The following is a 19990-nucleotide window of genomic DNA, read 5'->3' as shown; positions in this document are numbered from 1 at the left end:
TGTGTTGAAAAAAAACGTCTCTCTGTTAAACAGAAATTGGGGGAAAAATATACAGGGAGCCTAATAATTCAGGGGGGATAATAATTCTGACTGTTCAATTCTGAATTCTTCAACTGTACATACCTGCTCAGACCATGATGTAGCAAAGTAAGCTACTTCTCCACAGTAAAGACTGTTTTTATAAATAAATCTTATAAACAAATCTTAACTTTATAAAGAAACCCTTGGAGTTGTGGCCTATGTTTTGAAAAACAAACAAACAAACAAACAAACAAACAACAACAAAAAACAAACAAACAAACAAACAAACAAAAAAACAATGAACAAAATTTCAGTTTTTATGTCTATAATTCTATTTCTATTATTTCTCCAAAATATCAAGAATTAAATCCTTGAACTTCCAAAGGCCTGGTTTATTTAGAGACAGAAAATCAGAACAAAAGGTTCATCAGAGATTCCTTTAATGTTAGTCTTCAATACAAATGCATACACATCAATTTCAGCTAAAATCACATAGAATTACTATTGCAATAAACATCACAATACCAAAAAAAAAAAAAAATGCTGGTCTTCAAGCAGGGAAGAGGAACATTCACCACACGCTCAGACACACACATACGCTCACACACACGCAAATATCTCCAGCATTCACACAGGAATAGATAAAAATGTCAATTCACATGACTATACAACACTAACATAATGTGCTTGTGAAAGCTTGCATTCAATGACTGTAGAAATGTGTTGGCGAGAGGAAAGTGGTTTGGTCTATGTTGATTTCTTTTTCTTTTTACTAAAAGCACAAATGCCTATACAAACAAGCCAGCATTACTCAGTATAAATATTCTTCATCCAAAATCAGTGCAGCACCTTCTTCATCTGTTTATCAGGCTTTAACTGGTCTGTTTTACACCTGGTCGAAATTACGCATGGGCTTTGTGACAAAAAGCCCATTAAATCTTTGCGGTATTCAAAGAATGTTCTTCTCTTTTTTTTTTGTCAATGTTGCGTTTTTGTTGCCTTGCACCTCAAAGGTCCAGCTGTGAAGTACAGGTCAAAGATTCGTTTTTGTTGTTGTTCCTTAATACTTTTAGATATATAAAATTGAGCAAAACATTCTTTGACGAGTGGTTCAGTTTTCTTCTGTGGTGTTGTCCTTTTTTTGAAAAAGCAAAAGTCTTTTGGTGAACTACTGAATTCCCCTGAACAGACACATGGCAAACACCATTGCAAAAAGCTGGAGAGAAAGAGAAACACAAAGTCATCAACCTTCGATCAATCATTCAAACAAAATCAATCAATCATTTAAACAACTCTGCTGGTTTTCTAATCTCGAGCTTTATTCAGTCTCTCTGAATCATTGGATTTGAGTAACGGTTTGTTTTTCTGTACTTCCAGTACTTCACCACATGAGGGCAGCAGCGGTTCATTTTAAATGTGTTAGTCTCCGGTTATTTCTCAATCAAGATCTGGCATCTCATCTTCAGCAGTTTTAAACCATTTCTCAGCAGGGTTTCTGCAGGTTTCATCAAGTCAAATTGAAGACTTTTTAAGATCATTTTAAGACCATTATGAATCAAATTTTAGATTTATACAAAGCTAAACACTTAGATTTGGCTTGCCAAAACAAATAATAAAATCTAAATGTAGTTTATTTCAAAGCCTCATGTTTTAATGTCAATATTTTTTTCAACATTATATTACCGAATGCATTTCTGTTATAAAACAAAAAGATTCATGCCTATTCACAAGTATCTTCACTCGCCCTTACTTCAGTAAAGAGTTTTTGTATAAATGGAAGATCATATAAGAGCATATATTGCCCTGTTATTGTCATGAGGAATTATATAATTCTTTATAGTTTTCTTTCCCTGATTAGGGGATTTAAGTTAGATAATTTTTTGTAAAAATGTCTAAAAGCTGTTGAGATCTCTTAGCAATAAAAAAATTATAATTATTTAGATGGATTGTTGATAATTGGAGGTGTGTTGGCCCGACTGGGTAGCTTTAGTTGGACAGAAGAAAATTAAGATCTTTATAAAAATGATTTAAGGTCTACAACACAATATTTCAGTGAATTTAAGACTTTTTAAGGTATAAAATTTAGTTGTTGAGATTTAAGACATTTTAAGGCTTTTTAAGACCAGATGGACACCCCGTCTCTGAGATCATAATGAAGAGAATTGACATAATGTAATAACCTACCTCGATCGTGAGCACAACAATAGCCAGGGCACCAGCAACATAGATGTACATCTCAAAGTAGTCCACAACCGCTGAATAACAGCCCTACAGATCCGAACAATAACACAGCATTATTAGTCTGTACAGTTACGTTAAATATATGAAGAGATCAGATGCAAAAACCTCTAAATGTCATCTGAGGATTTTGCATCTGACCTCTTCATATGTTGAATTGTTTTGCAATCTAGAGAAAACAATAACAAGATATACAAGTCTTAATTTAACATGATGTGGAGCTTAATTATGAATTACTTTTGAGCTTCAATTATTATTCTGTGAATATCATTTATTGTATTCTAATTTATAAACGAATTTATTTTTGCAGCTTAATATTGTTTATGTAGTGTAAACATGTAGGATTCTTTGATGAATAGAAAGTGTGGTTCTTTTTTATCTTTATAAAACTGTCATTTTTAAACTGAATGCATCTAAAAGTGAAGCAAAAAAGTATTCATTTGTCTTTGATAATTGGAGTAATCATGTTAAAAAAAGGTTCTGTTACCATCACAGGAATTCATTTTAATATCTATTTAAATATAAATGTAACACGGGGAGTGACAGAGACAACTGAGGTTAGGATCCACAAGCAGGTTTATTCAAAGTCAGGAAGGCAATGGTCAACACAGGTGTAAGCAGATGTATAAAGGCAGTCCAGAATCGTGGTCAAAGGTATCAGGCGAGAAGTCAGAAGGCAGGCAGCAGACAAGGAAAAAAGTAAACAAGGCAAAGATCAAAACACGGAGGAACAAGACTAAGGGAAACGCGTTGTAATGTCACTTTACAGTTAAACAAGACTCGGCAAAGGAAGTGAGTGTGTATGCTGTGTAAATAGTGTGTGTAATCAGTCTTTGACAATCCTCAGGTGGTGCAAGTGTAATCAGTAAAAATGAGGAAGCATGTGTTTGTGGAACGGAGTGCATGTATGAAAATGTAGTCCATGAATGGCGGATTTGTAGTCCAAGTGAATGTGTGTGAGATCCAGCGATCTAGGAAGTTACGATCGCTGGTGATCGTGACAATAAATCAGGATTGTAGTAACACTGAACATCTGCATAAAAGAGAGTCCTTTAAAAAAAAAACATGAAAACTTATACTAGGCCCACACGGAATCTGCGCAGATTTTTAACCCATCGTTAATTCTGTTTATTTAATTGTGTGTAAATGTATATTTATTCAGTTTTTAAATTAATTACAGTAATATTATTGACTACTATGAAAATGTTCATCTGATTTATGTACAATGCAGTTTATACAGTAATATTTTCTGTCTTTTAGTAGAGATATTATATGATAGACTTGATTTGTTTACCAAATAAAGTGAATCTAATCGGATTTGCATTTTAAACATTAAATACAAGTTAAAAAGGTATTATTTTTTATTTCACATGTTAAGGTTTTAGTTATGATACTCCAAAAATAATTCTGCAGAAATCCGCAGATTTTTACCAAAATTCTCAGCAGGAATAGCAAAAAACGTCCGCAGATTCCGTCTGGCCCTACTTATAACTTGTGTGTGCTTGCTATTCAGCAGCATAAATACAATAAACTAAAGGATAAAGGACTACAGGCAATATAAACATAACAGCATGACTTTATTTACAGGTGCTTTAAAATGATGAACAATGTGAAAAGAAAGAGTTGATCTGGACTCAATAATGATGTGGTCTGGACGACAGAGACTCACACAGCTACCACATAACTCCTTGACTTGGAATAAAGCATTTTTTTATTATTATTAATATGGTCACACTTTACAATAAGGTTCATTAGTTAATGTTAATTAACGCATTTACTAACATGAACAAACAATGAACAATACATTTACTACAGTATTTGTTCATGTTAGTTAATGAAAATACAGTTGTTCATTGTTAGTTCATGCTAACTCACGGTGCATTAGCTAATGTTAACAAGCATGGACTTGGATGTTAATTAGTAAATGTTCAATTATGATTAATACACGCTGTACAGGTGTTGTTCATGATTAGTTCATGTTAGTAAAGGCATTAACTAAGGAACCTTATTGTAAAGTGTTACCATTAATATTGTTATTATTGAAGCTAAGCAGCTGTGGCCACAATCAACTTTCTCCAGTTAAACATCTCATTGTGTATTTTGTAGATGCTACTCATATGGGTGTAAAATTAAACGAGAGCGACGAAATGAACAAATCTAGATTTTATTGATGACGTATATTGAGTCTACATAACAAGACACACTTTTTTTTCCAGTTCAGTTGTCCACTACAGCAGTGTTTTCCAACCCTGTTCCTGGAGGCACACCAACAGTTCATACTTTGGATGTCTCCCTTATCCAACATCAGGTTTTAAAATGTCTTCCTATATTCTGATGAGTTGATTTAGGTGTGTTTGATTATGGAGAGGTTGAAAATGTGTACTGTTGATGTGCCTTCAGGAACAGGGTTGGGAAACACTGCACTACAGGACTGAAAACCAATGTGAGCCCTTACATAAATTTAACCAGCCCTGCTCGCTTTCGCAGAAACACTCACATTCCCTAGACACTGAGAGCATGGAAAAGCAATAGTCAGCATTACTGAAGCCGAGCGGTACTGTAACACTATTCCCTCTTCCTGTTTTTCTGCTCTGCTTAAATCTGGGCTAGCTTTGGAGCAGGCCAAGGGGATGTGACGTACTCTACCTTATTGTTCCGGTACAGCATGCTGCCCGACAGGCATTCCTCCCGGTTACTGAAGCCCGATTCTCCAACATGATTATTCCTCCGGCAGCAGGCCTCCGGCACCATTTCACTAGGGTTTATGATCCTGAAGATGCTTTCCTCGAAGTCTTCTGGACTGTTCACGCCACAGCAGTCAAACTACAGAAACGCAAAGAAGGATGAATTTGAGTTTAAATAAGCCAGATTTGAGCTTGGCTGAATGTTGAAGCTGTGCTTAAAGGTTAGTTCACTCCAAAATAAAAGTACTGGCATTATTTTGCTCACACTTGTGTAGTTCCAAACCCATAAAACATTTGTTTATCTTCAGAACATTCAGATCTTCATGGTCTCCTTACAGAATTTCTATTAAAACTACTTATTACTACTACTTTTCTACTTACATTTACTGTATGTAAAACAAAATACATTTCTCCGGGTATATTTTGTTGCACGTTTCAGATACAAATCCACCAGAGGGCGCTGTCTTCATTTTTGTGAAAAGGCAGGGCTTGATGTACAGATCCTTTAGCGAACAACTGATCTAAACCCTTACCCGAATGCAAACAATAGTGTTTCAAAAACAAATGTAAAAAGTTCCTCGTCTCCATGTAAGCTTTACCTTGATTTTACATTGCTTTAATCTGTTTTATGGAAGCTCGCTTTTTCAGAAACAAATCTGAGTGCTCTGAATCACAAATACAACACCGTACAAAGTGAGCTACAGAGCAAACTGACCACACTGTAAATGTTGTCCACATGGAGATAGATAGGTGTGGGAAATGTATTCCATAACAAATCATTGACACTGTTAAGTTGTTTTGTGGTATATATTTGGTGTTGCGCAAAATAATCCTTTATTTGTTGATAATGTCCTAGTAACTATCATTAGTGTGAAAAGGAACAACATTTGTTGGCACCGTGGCATTCATTTTACCTAGAAACTGCAGTCAAATGAAATCAGTTTTACAAAAAATAGATATACGCTAACGTTTTCTATTGAAAAAAGAAATCCATATGAATCATGGGGTTTAAAACAAGACCACTGTTTTGTAAAATGTGGCTTTTATTTGCATTTGAATATTGATCGGTAAACACAAACAGAAGCTCAACAATAAACGTCTGATAGACAAGATCAAATCTGACTGATTCTTTTAGAAGCTCAAACCTGCTATGTGACTCAGAGGAATGGACTCTGATGGTTCTTGGTGCATTAAACAAACATGCCTGGGCTTATTTGACCAAATTTTAATGCTGTGAACACTGGTAGCTGAGAAATGTTTAAATTCGAATAAAAGTATAATTTAAAACAGCACATTGCTTCTCTTCAGAAGACTTGGATACTCTTTGGTTTAATCACCCTGCTGAAGCAGAAGTTGTAATAAGTGTTTTGTTCTCTATTGTGACATACAGTGGAGATCAAAATGAAAGACTTCCTACACATCAAGGTTACTGCTACATCTTATTTAAACATATACTAACGGTAGTAAAGAGCAGTTTTTAACAGGAATCCTTGTGCATCAAAATGCATCAAACTCAGCGTTGTGTCAAGAAATATCTGTATACACACAAAAGCACTGAAACAGAATCAAACTGATTTAGCAAACAGGCCAGACCATTATCTGGTGCTGTAATTCTGTCACAAAGACACTCAAACTCTGTATAAGTTTGGATGAAACACTATCTACTCGTTAGTATATGTGAGGGGGCTCGTAAAAGAATAAAGTTACGTTAAAACCAAGCACACCATTGTTTTTCTTGTGAAATTCCTAATACGTTTGATGTGACACATGACCCTTTTCCTATTGAAAAAACAACAGTTGGATTCAAGATGGCAACTTCAAAATGGCCACCATGGTCACGAACCATCTTGAAAAGTTTGCCCCCTCACATATACAAATGTGCCACAAACAGGACGTTAATATCACCAAGCATTCCCATTTTATTAAGGTGTACCCATATAAATGGCCCACCCTGTATACACAAATATACATAACATGCCTCCATGTGTACAGGGCATCAAATTCTTCCCAGTTATAGGTGGTAATCTGGCCCCTATTGGTAAATTACTAATTTTAATGACAAAGCCAATGTAACTGACAGCTTAACTTTCCATTTTTCCTGGACTTTTCAAGAAGGTTAGCCTTCAACTGACTGAAACCCTCAGAGAGCAGGTTGTGCTGTTAAAGTCCATGCGGATGATGATACCAGGAGTTATTTCAAGAATATTGCATCTTACAATGGCACTAACTAATTCAAGTTTACAAACACGGCTGGCCATCCATAAAAATAAAAAATAAACAAAAGCAAATGCACAAGTGGTCAGGATAAGGCTGAGAATCTCAATGGACAACTGGTTCAAAAAGACAGCAGGAACTGATCAACCGGTCTGCACTGAACAGTGTAAGAATCTGTATTTCAATACAGTACAGTGTTTATTAAATTTAGACTGAACATTCGTCTGCAGTAAAAACTAAACTAGAGTAACTAAACCTCTAATCAGAAGAAAGAGGACACAAAAAGACATACCGTGTTCATAATAGCGTTCCAAGTTGACGTGAAGACATCAGTGTTGTTGTAGCCTTGGTAGTGTCTCTTCAGCTCCTTAGTGAAGTATTCCCTGGTCAGCTACACGAACACCAAAATATAAGAGATATTAGCAGCAAACCAAAGTGGAATACAAAAATCTGCCTCAACGTGTTGGAAATGGCCACTCACATGCTCCCGGAAGATGAAGGCGAGGATGGCGGCCGCCAGCTCTGCCAGGAAAATAATGAGGATCAGCATGAAGAACTGCAGACAGAGAAAGAGGAAGATTGTGTCACACACTCAGTGTTTGGGTCTGACAAGGGTATTTACTAACAGGCCAATTCTGCTTGTCAGAATGAATAACTGCAGATAAATGTGTTTAGCACCACAAAATTGGAGTGGAAATAAGCTATGAGTATACCAGCTTTTGGGTATACCAAATTGGCAGACTCAAGGATTCAACCCTCATCAAATAGGAGTCATATTCAAATTGTGCTAAAAAGGAGTTCTAGAAAACTTGAACAATTCAGCTTGAGTTCAGTGTTGAATCAGTTTTTGTGGTATTTAAATAAGTGTAATTTGAAGGTTGACAAAAGTTCTCTTATCAGTCCTTATCCGCTTGTTAAGTGGTGACGTGTTGGTGACGTATGTAATACTGTTTCCGGGTTCAAGCCGCCACTCATTTGAACTGAGAAAATATTCGTTTATGATCACTTTTTATTCATATCACACATTAAAGTGAATTTTACATAAAGTCATAGTGTACACAACAATCTCTGGGCCAAAATTGTAACAATTTTTTAAAAAATGAATCAATTTCTGGCCACTTTCTCCGGATATTAGGCATGGGCATATATATTGCGATCGTGATTTTCGAAAGTATTACATCGCTTTGTAAACGTTTATTATTAGCATTTCATGAGTCTCGACCTACAGTTTGATAGAGCACTTGGACCCGGAAGCCGCTTCGCGTGAAAAGCGGATATAGTATAAGTCTGCCCAATATATCATTTCAGCATGGATATTGTAATATGTGAATTTGCAATAATCACATAGCTGGATCTGCAATGTTGAACCAGTACTATAAATGACCACGAGCCACAGCTGAAAACACTCATGATTTGAGAGTCAAATTTTAACCATAAAGTTTCCAAAACAATTATTATTTGTGTGTGTTTTAGGGTCTGTGACTGTGAGCATTTCAGGTCAGTTTTAAGCATTCAGGCATAAGAAAATATGTATGTATACAATGAAAACCATTCATTCATTCATTTTCTTTTCAGCTTAGTCCCTTTATTAATCCAGGGTCGCCACAGCGGAATAAACTGCCAACTTATCCAGCATATGTTTTACACAGCGGATGCCCTTCCAGCTGCAACTCATCACTGGGAAACATCCATACACACTCTACGGGCAATTTAGCTTACCCAATTCACCTGTACCACATGACTTGAGGGGGTAACTAGAGCACCCGGAGGAAACCCACACGAACATGGGGAGAACATGCAAACTCCACACAGAAACACCAACTGACCCAGCCGAGGCTCGAACCAGGGACCTTCTTGCTGTGAGGCGACTGTAATACCCACTGCAGCACCGTGACACCCGTGCTGTTAATTATTTCATTTTATTGAAAGCACCATATAGAGTCGTGATTTCAGTCACAAAAATGAGTGTTGCATGATCAGACTTTTAGTGATGAAAACAACTTATTGCTAATAATATAGTGTTTAAATGATATACATTTCTAAAATAAAAAGGCAAAATTAGCTTAAAACTTAAAACTGTAAAAATGTTTATCGAACATTTAGCACATCACAGTCATAAACTCATCAAAAAACCTACACGGTAAAAAATGCAGGGTTTCACTCAATTCATGTTGTCCCAACAAAAATTTTAAGTTAATTTAACACTTTCAACAAATTTATGTGGATTGAACATAAAAAAATAAGTTGCTCCAATGAAATCTCAAGAATTGTGTTGTTTCAGCTCATTTTAAATAAGGAGTTTATATTATAAGATAATTTTTTTGAGTGTATATCATACACCAGCCCATAGACCCTCCTTCAACAGAAAGTGGACAAAAAAAGAGGACATAAACACAAGGCACATACAGTACTGTATACTTTCAATGTGATCAACCAAAATGCATCTTGAAGCTAGGTGTAAACAGAGCTGAAAACCTCCTGTGACTGCTACTTACAAAGAGCAGCAGACACTTGTTTTCTCGTATGGCTCCACAGCAGCCGAGGAAACCCAGCAGGAACAGCATGCCTCCCATGGCCAGGATGATGTAGACGCCCGTGAAGAGAAGAGGGTTTGCTGCCACAATCTCCCTAAATCCTGTGGGGTCCACAACCACCCAAACCCCGACACCGAGGAGGAACGAGCCACCCAGCTGAGGAGATGGAAAGAGAAAAGTCATTGAATCTCGCTATAATTGTGTCAGTTTCATTTTGGTACATAAAAACATTGAATCCTTTTCATTCGTCCATTCATTTTCCTTCGGCTTAGTCCCTTTATTTTATCGAGGGGGGGGGGGGGAGTCGCCACAGTGGATTGAACCACCAACTATTCCAGCATATGCACATACACTACGGCCAATTTTGTTTATTCAATTCACCTATAGCGCATGTCTTTGGACTTCATATGTTTGATTATTTGATAAGTACAGAGACTTGCTAGTAACTCACAGACATGCTGTTTGGAATACAAAACACTGCTGCTGCAAACATAACCCACATGTAACCCCATTGCAGATCTCTATACAAGTGGAGCTGGGGTGAAGGAGGGATACAATAACACACTGCATATACAGACGTCACCACTTCAAAACGTTCCCTCTGCCGCCATTGTTAACGCCGCCACGGAGGTACCTACGTGCGCCAGCAGCTTTTGCCAGCTGGGTGACGATTTAACCATAGATTTTCAGCTTTGCTTTTTCACAATAGGACGGTACTTTATGTGTACTGTTTCTTATGTGATGTGAGGTGGTCAATTAAAATATAATTTAGCTTTTTTTTTTTTTTTTTTTTTTTTGGTATTTCTGTGTAGAGTTTGCATGTTCTCCCAGTGTTCGCGTGGGTTTCCTCCGGGTGCTCCGGTCTCCCCCACAGTCCAAAGACATGCAGTATAGGTGAATTGGGTAGGCTAAATTGTCCGTAGTGTATGTGTGTGAATGAGTTTGTATGGATGTTTGCAGGGTTGCAGCTGGAAGGGCATCCGCTGCGTGAAACATGTGCTGGATAAGTTGGCGGTTCATTCCGCTGTGGCGACCCCAGATTATTAAAGAGACTAAGCTGAAAAGAAAATGAATGAGTGAACGAATGTTTCAGTTTTCTTAGTAATAACCATGCTTTTACACTATACTGTATGTTTTAGAAAAGATGCAACACATGGTGAGAAGTATAGCCTAACCCAAGGCTGCAAAAATTAAGCAAATATAATAAGTTCTTTAGCCTTTATAGGTCCCTATTAAATTGCGTTGGGGTGAAAAGAATGCTTTGATTTCTTTGACCATCATGGCGATATTATTACCTCAAATATTAAAGGTGCGCACACTGCAAGATATGAAAACTGCAGCACAGCACACACTAAAAATTAATATTAAGGTTATCGAGCTGATGGAGCACATCACCTGATTGCAGTATAACTTGCTTTATCAATAAATATCATAATTTATTATAGGCTAGGTTACAAATATTTGATCTACCACTACATGCAAAACACTCTCATGCACTCAAAATAGGTTCCCTTTTACATCGCTATTAGTGGCAGTTATGAATTAAATAAATAGGGATATACACAAGCAATGTGAGCCGCATATTATTTATCATAGCAAGCTCACTGGCAGCTGAAGTGACGGCAACCAATCACCTGTGCCATGTAGTAGGGCTGCACGATTAATCGAAAAAAGATTGTGATCTCGATTTGACCCTCCACACGATCTTAAATCAGCTTTTCTACAATTCAGCCAATTATATTTCTAAGTTCGGGAAAGTTTAAGTTAGTTTCCAAAATATATCAAAACACCTTTTTTGTTCAATAAAAGAAAGTGATGCATGTATTTGAAACAATATGACTGAAATGATGACAGAATTCGGTCTCTTCAGGTAAAAATTTACCAATTACTTGATGGGTGATGCTGCAGATGTTGATGCGTGATGACCAATGGCACAAAACCGAAACTAAATACACCCTTACATTCCCAACATAATAGTAACCAAATAGGTTTTCCCTATAATAACATCTAAATAGTGTTCTCTAATTAAAAAATAATAATAATTAAATCTGAATTTAAATTGCTGATTTATTTACTCTGCACAATTAACGATCGTGATAAATATGAAAACTGATTGTGCGCCACAAATTGCTGAGCTGTTCACACGTTACTTGCTAAAGTGAACACAAAGGTTAACACGCCACTAAGCCGGGAGAATACTAATGGGCTCTACTGTTGAAAATAAATCATTTCGGAGTAAACGGCTACAGAAAGTGAGAGGAAGGGGGAAGGTGAATGGATAGAGAAGCACAAGGAGTTTTAACAGTGGAGTGGGGGTTGGGAAACACTGCTGTTCCTTTGCAGCTTCCCCACAATCCTCTACCTGTCAAAGTGATACCCTTCCACCATCGCACACTCACACACACACAGACTGGTGATTAAGCAGCTCAAGAAGTGCGCGTGTGTATGTGCGTCTGTGTGTGTGGGTTTGTGTGGTGGGTTTTGAGATAAGAGCCTCACACAAAAACATGTTCCTCTCTCCTGTGAGCCAAACCTGGATTTCTTTTCATGGCAGGCATTAGCAATGTGTCTGTCAAGCCGAGTCCTGTCACAGCTGCTATTTTTGTCATAAACAGATTTGATAAACACCTTGACTGTATCACTAAACTGCGGCTTTTAATAGTTTTTAGGGTTGAATGATTATAAGCAGCTGTTTTTGGCTTATTAAACGAATCCCAGAGAATCATATTAACATTTATTTGAAGGAAAACAAGCTAGTTTACTGTTAGCATCATGCTTACACGTGTACATTGTATTGTTCTCGCTGTTGGGAGGTAATTAATTCAGTCAATTGAAACGAGTCCAAATCTTCCTCGGTCTATGCCAAGCCCACAGTGGACATTTATGTTGTCAACCTAGATGGATGATCAAAGGAGCACTTTCTGTCTCTTCCCCCTTTCTCCGTCTCTCTTGTTTGTTAAAAATGTTCAAACACGTAGTTGAATTTTGTGGGAAATAAAGTCAAAGTACTCCCTTTGTCCCTTAAGAAAGTACACGAATGTTAACTACAAAAAATTATTTATTTATTTATTTATTTATTTATTCATTCATTTTCTTGTCAGCTTAGTCTCTTTATTAATCTGGGGACGCCACAGTGGAATGAACCGCCAACTTATCCAGCATTTTTGTTTTACGCAGCGGATGCCCTTCCAGCCGCAACCCATCCCTGGGAAACATCCACACACACCCATTCACACGCATACACTACGGACAATTTAGCCTACCCAATTCACCTGTACCACATGTCTTTGGACTGTGGGGGAAACTGGAGCACCTGGAGGAAACCCATGCGAACGCAGGGAGAACATGCAAACTCCACACAGAAACGCCAACTGACCCAGCCGAGGCTCGAACCAGCGAGCTTCTTGCTGTGAGACGACAGCACTACCTACTGCGCCCCCCCTTATTTATTTATTTATACATACATACACTGGTTTTGTCTATTTCTTCTGATAGCTGTGCAATATTCTGCAATAACAGCACTCTTACAGCCTCTTCCCCCTTGTGTATTACTCGGGCCACATAGAGTGACAGCAGTTAGAATCACTACAGTTTGACAAATATTGCAGCTGTTGGACAACATAATGTACTTTTAAGGCTTTTTTTAGGCGAGAATGGAGTTGTTTAGATTGAAACTATGCAGTTTATTTATAAGGATAGTGCCTATTTTAAATAGTTATAATTTCGGAGATTCAGCACATTGGCGGCCATCAGCTTGTCATACTGAGCAGAGCAAAGACAGTTGTGCCACATGATGGCGACAGAGACCGCATAAGACAGTAAGTCTTAAGGGGAGAAAAACTCAGCTTTTATATGTTGTAGTGCTGTATTTATACCATAGTAATCTGCTAATGTTTACATTGCTTTGGCTTTTTTAGGGTTAATTATTGTGATCTCCCAGTTGCAACAGAGAAATACTGTGAAATCTTTGTAGACTGGTGGCATTTCATGCTGTTCAGCCTAATAATCTGAAAATGTGAGCAAAATGACCTGTTTTGTCATCACTTTAGACATGACACTAGAGAATCATTTAAATACTAGTTCTAAAGTGACGTTGGTGAAGTAGCAACGGATTCTTCTGTTCTGACGGTCAGCTGCAGATGTCAATGAATATTGGAAGAAAGTAGTTCCTCGAACAAAAGGATTTTTAGACTCTCCGTGTTTGATTTTCTTTTTATATACACAATTATGCCAACAATCTTTTGTATAAATGCAATATCACACTCGTAGAAATGCGATATGGTTGTTGATAATCACTGGTGGGACATTAAGCCACTTGGCCTCTGGCCTCGAGCAACGCATGCCTCCCACCAGTGCCGATATACAGCCATATAGTATAAATGATTTTGTGATATACAATAATTAGATCTTAAGATTTAAAATCATGTTTTTAAAAATCTTAAATATTTCTTTTGCCTTTTAATTATGTTGAAAGTTATGATGCTTTTGGGAAACAGGTCATAATGTTAATTTTTTTAATTAACACAATAATTTTAACAATCTACTTAGGCTTACAATTCTTTACTTTTCCTAATTATTGTGATAACCAGGTCACTTCATTGAATATATATTATACACAGACACCACCTTTTCGAAAGTATATATTCTATATATTCTATAACTGCAGGTTAACTCTATACTGTATATTTAACTTAAATATTGACTTAATTTGAACCACTTTAAATCATCATATGAGCCATAATCAATCAATCAATCAATCAATCAATCAATCAATCATAAATAAATAAATAAATAAATAAATAAATAAATAAATAAATAAATAAATAAAAATTATGGCATACGATCACTTTTAGGAAGGTTTCAACGCAAGGTTTTGTAAATGAGTCTCTTGGTCCATAGTCCTAGCTTGCTTAGCATTCAAACAAATTTTTAAGAAAACAAATTGAATTGGCTTTTATTATGTTTTTATTTTAAATAATGTATACTCTGACAAACTAACAAAACAATATCTCATGCTTGTATTGACTGATTGGAAAATGGATGCTGCACACTGGTGGTGATGTGGAAAGGCCCCTACTCATGACTGTAAAGCGCTTTGGGTGCCATACACAATAAATGTGCTACATAAATACACATTACACTACATTCCATTCCATTACATTGTAAATGATCATTTTACAATGTATATAAGTGGTTGCATTTTAGCATAAAGAGGCGCGTCATGATTTTGCCAAGTACAATGCGATCCTGGATTAACATCTATGTTGATCCTGCAACATAATTTTTGGTCGAAAATGTAATCCATACCTATTCCCTACCCCTAAACCCAAACATAACTGTAAATTATTCTTGAAATCAGAGGGGAATAATAACTCGTGGGGATAAGAGGGGATAACACTCATGTAGAGATGCATAAAACTAACTGTAAGCCTAAATTTAACATTAACTGTAAACTTATATCTTAATTCTGATTGGCTGATTGGAATGTTGTTCCAGGATCAACATAGATGTTGATCCAAGAACATGCTCTACTTGGTGAAATCAGGTTAGGGCATGAAGAGCTTCTAATCCATATAGAATCAAAACAGTCACACAGACAAAGATCTGCTATGAGGAGACACATTTCAAATGGGCAATATTGTGACTAAAAAACAAAAGAAAGAACAAAGAAATCAGGCATGCTTAACTATTCTTTCCTTTTATGGTTGCATCATATGACATCATGTCCTGTTTTGAGTTTGTGTAGATGTGCTGAATTCATATTTCATTTGATAGAACTGCTTCAGAGTTCACCTGGAAGTGGACTGAGACTACTTAAAAAAATAGGTCTTAGTCCAATTCCATTTTTTGGTGCACATTTTGGATTTCCATTTATTTAATTAAAGGAACAATCTCACTTGAGTTATTATTGTGTTATTGTGTGTTGTGTGTGAGTTATTGTTGAGTCTCATTGTTTCACATGATCTTGGTAAAACCCTCAGTTAGTGACTAGTTCATCGAATGCACATTCTAGAGTAAACAAACTCTATCAAAAAGTAGAGTTGCAGAGTCCCACATTAATCATTAATGCTTTGAAAATGAGTAGACTTGTCTACTTCTCTGCTAGATCAATCGCGGAATGGATATGAGCGCCAGACAGATTAATACTCACAAAGATAAGGAAGTTGAAGACAAACATGAGGTACTTGATGCAGCTGAGGCAGTCTCCTTCCATGCTCGTCCCCCTCGCTGAAGCCTCCCCGAGCCCCTTGGAGAAAAAACAAACATCACGTCATCTTTTTTAATCAGAAACACTCGCAATCCGGCCTTTCATCTGCATATTGACACTCGCAACAAAAACATGCATACTAAAGCACTCTTTAAAAACTTCACACAGATTCTCAATGAAGAAACGGCAGGATCAAAAAGCTAAATCTTGTATTCAAACAACGTGAATTCAGGGTTCCCGTGTGCATACTAAAATGCCTATACATTCTATTTTTAAAGGCACAGCCTCCCTTTTAGTGTAATTAATGATGAGAGGCTCTTGTGTTTTAGCAGACCATCCCTCTACCTGAAAAAGCACTCTCTGGGATGAAGGCCTATTATGGCGCCACTTTCCTTAAATGAAATGGCTCCTTTTTCATTAGTTCTGGGAGAGTGCTAACAGCGAGCACTAGCACAGCTACCCTACCATTACTCAGACAGCACAGACAGGGTGTATTACATGAGGGTGTCATCCTTAAATACAGTGCTAGCTTATCTCGTTGCGCAGTGCTAATAGCACAAAGTCTTGTTGCAACCAAACAATACATGATGGATCGCAAGAATTATTAATAGATATAGTAATCATAACAGTGAGAAGCCTTCCTGGAGAAAGGCTGGAGAAAATCGCTTGTATGTTGACTTGGAGCCAGAAACAAACTGTGGCTTGATGACAAGTACACTAACCATGACCTTTCTTTTTGTACCCTCCTCCCCCCCTTCCTTCCTGCTTTCTTAGTATTATGCTGTCTTGTCAAAGGCAATCTCATAATGTTCTAGAGGAACTTTCTCAAAAGACCTATTTGGCTTGGCCAGTGTTGTTTTTTGGCTCACCCTGTACCACTGAGAGTGGTTTACTAGAGCTGATCTATATTGAGGAGAGGATTCTAAAAAAAAAGGAGGTCATTCTCAGCAGGGGTTTCAAACTGAGGACTGGGAATGTTTGTGTGTGTATATATATATCCAGTACTGTGAAAACATGTTTGCCCCTTACTAATTTCTGAGTTTTTTTTGCACATTTGTCACACTTTAATGTTTCAGATCATCAAACCAATTTAAATATTTGTCAAAGATAGCACAAGTGAACACATGTTTTAAAATGAAAGTTTTTATTATTATGGGAAAACAAATTACAAAACTACATAGCCCTCTGTGGAAAAAGTGTCATAGTACTGACTTCACTAACTAGGATGAGTCTGTTAGCATTTTACATTATAAAATATACATTATAAAGATTCCATTAATTAATGTCAGTGTGTTTACTAACATGAACAAATAATGAACAATACATTTAACATTTATAATACATGGAGAATTGATACAGTTTTGTTACTGTTAGCTAATGAAAGTAAAGTTGCTCATTGTAAAGGTTATTGCACAGTGAAACCCGTAATTGTTGTGCGTAACTTTCACACGTAAAAAAATAAATATATCGACCTCACGTTGTGTGAATCGTATTGACACTACCTCCGAAACTTTCGGCCAACGTAAAAAAATCTAACCGGTTTACGTTTTTTCAGTTTTCCACATCCGAAAAAGCTCTTTGAGAGGTGTTTTGACAGTTCAGAGCCACTATACAATTGAAAGGCAAAATGCCGTCACTTGAGCCAGAGATAACTAATTGGCAAACTCGGTGCATAATATAAGACCGAACACAGCAGACAGTTGAAAATCCATGCTGGATTCAGTGACTGGCGCACTTCTCACCTGCTGCTATTTTGTGTGTGTGTGTGTGTGTCCATACATCTGACATACTGCCCTTAGACATTATAAAAGAAAGACACCTCATTGTCCGTTTTGTTAAATTCCACTGATTTCCTGAAATATTGTATATAAAAATTGTATAGTGTTTCTCTTTTTACCAGTTGTTAACTAGGGATAACAAACCACTGGATGGCATTGTTGAATTAAGACTTAAAATAAAACACTTAAAATTTTAGTCACAAATTTCAAAACATCAACAACATACACTACCTTTCCAAGTTTTAGGAACAACAAACAATAACTTCATTTCTAGTTGATCATTTGGTATCAGAAGTGGCTTATATGAAAGGCGAAAGCCTCTAGATTATGCTTTTACCAAAATAAAATATGATTATGACTTAATTTTTAATTATTTAATTAGGACAGACAAGTCAAACTTTATTTAACAGTCATTTAACAGAAATAACGTACAGTATAGAATATAAAGTGGAAAATAATTAATATTGTGTATGACTTCCATGAGCTTGGAGGACTGCATCCATACATCTCTACAGTGACTCAAATAACTTATTAATAAAGTCATCTGGAATGGCAAAGAAAGTTTTCTCGCAGTACTCCCAGAGTTCATCAAGAGTCTTTGGATTCATCTTCAATGCCTCCTCCTTCATCTTACCCCAGACATGCTTAATAATGTTCATATCTGGTGACTGGGCTGGCCAATCCTGCAGCACCTTGACCTTCTTCGCTTTCAGGAACTTTGATGTGGAGGCTGAAGCATGAGAAGGAGCGCTATCTTGCTGAAGAATTTGCCCTCTCCTGTAGTTTGTAAAGCAATGGGCAGCACAAGTGTTTTGATACCTCAGGCTATTGATGTTGTCATCCACTCTGCAGATCTCTCGCACGCCCCCATACTGAATGTAACCCCAAACGATACTTTCTTTACCAAACTTGACAGATTTCTGTGAGAATCTTGGGCCATACAGGTTCCAATAGGTCTTATGCAGTATTTTTGATGATCGGGATGCAGCTTAACAGATGATTCATCAGAAAAATCTACCTTCTATCACTTTTCCAAATGATCAACTAGAAGTCAGGTTATTATTTGTTGCTCTCACAACCGGGATCCACTACAAGACTTTTGTCCTGTACTGTATAGCACGATTTTATTCTAATGATGTTCTCCTCTCAAAGAGGCCATCATTTTGAAAAACCTTCATCTATTAACAGCAAGCCTTGTTTTTCAATTATTCTTGTCATGCAGTCCTTCACGACCCGATGAAATAGACAAAGATGCAGCTTGTGATTTTAATGGATCCAGCATTAGAAGTGTCAGAAAAGTGCTTATTGCACCCTCAGGGCGATTAGTGTTTTAATTACCCTCATTCTTAATAAAGGCCAAACTAGGGGGTTTTAATTAGGGTTTGAATAGATTAAAGCTTTCATTAGCAGCATCTGATGACCTATCTTACATAATTCGATATGTTCTTTGCAGGTCGGCAAAGCCATTAGCAGCTGAACTTGAGAGCTTAGGCTGAGAACAGCATAAAAGCTTTAAAAAATGTGGGCCTGCAAAATTTGGATCCACATCTGAGAAGGCGTTTCTCTGCGTATGAGTAAAAACTTCAGCGCAGTGCTTGGCTTGCTGAGTGCAGGAGACCAGCACGCATTCCCAGTTGGAGCGCACTGGTGTAAAGCATATTGGATCCCAGTATAAATCATTCTGCCTGCGGATCGGGACCGGCTCTGGAGAAAGTGCAGAATAAACAGGGTATTTTTCCCAAGACTCCCACAGCACTGCAGTCATCATCAATCAAACACGCATAGCTACATATAACAGAACGGTCTGCAGTGGAACTACATGCTCGTTGCAGCACATTTATTGAGTCCAAAGAGCTTCAAAGGTAACACACGCAAAAGCAACAACGTGATCAAGACTGATTTGAGTTCAGCTCATTATTCCAAAGCATGGGGTCTCTTGATTATGAGACTAAAAGCACAATGTGGTTGCTCAAAGTTCCAAGAATCCTCTTTGTAGTCTCACACACACACACAACGAAAACAGAAACGCATTCATCAAATGTGCAGCAATATCTAATGCAAAGCAAAAATGCCGGCAGATCAACAGCATGTGTTTGTATGTGAGAAGAGACTGGTGCTTGTTCTCTCATAGACGTTAGCTGACATGTAAACAGTCAGCACCCACAGAAAACAACAAACACACTCTAGCCCCACTTTCATATCAGACTAAACCTATGCAACAATCTTCATGTGATGCGTTTTTGTTTTACTGACTGAAATTTAGTGCAAAAATGATTCCAGTTACTAATACTTGCCTTTTACTTGAAGGCTTTT

At 37.1% G+C, this 19990-nt stretch overlaps 1 protein-coding gene across 1 annotated transcript in view; it reads right to left on the bottom strand.

Annotated features, from left to right (window-relative positions):
- Nucleotides 1-444: 444 nt before the first annotated feature.
- tspan18b (tetraspanin 18b) overlaps nt 445-19990 on the bottom strand; it is a 72818-nt gene continuing 53272 nt past the window's right edge. Inside the window, exons 3-9 of the mRNA XM_056478672.1 lie at nt 15843-15938; nt 9653-9847; nt 7639-7713; nt 7450-7548; nt 4906-5082; nt 2206-2289; nt 445-1237 (exon numbers count right to left, since the gene is read on the bottom strand). Of these exons, the coding sequence (XP_056334647.1) occupies nt 1190-1237; nt 2206-2289; nt 4906-5082; nt 7450-7548; nt 7639-7713; nt 9653-9847; nt 15843-15938 (774 nt within the window). The 3' untranslated portion in view covers nt 445-1189. The remainder of the gene's footprint in view (nt 1238-2205; nt 2290-4905; nt 5083-7449; nt 7549-7638; nt 7714-9652; nt 9848-15842; nt 15939-19990) is intronic.

This window comes from Danio aesculapii, chromosome 18 (genome assembly GCF_903798145.1).
Source record: "Danio aesculapii chromosome 18, fDanAes4.1, whole genome shotgun sequence".
Taxonomy (NCBI): Eukaryota; Metazoa; Chordata; class Actinopteri; order Cypriniformes; family Danionidae; genus Danio; species Danio aesculapii.
This window is presented reverse-complemented; position numbering and strand designations above follow the sequence as displayed.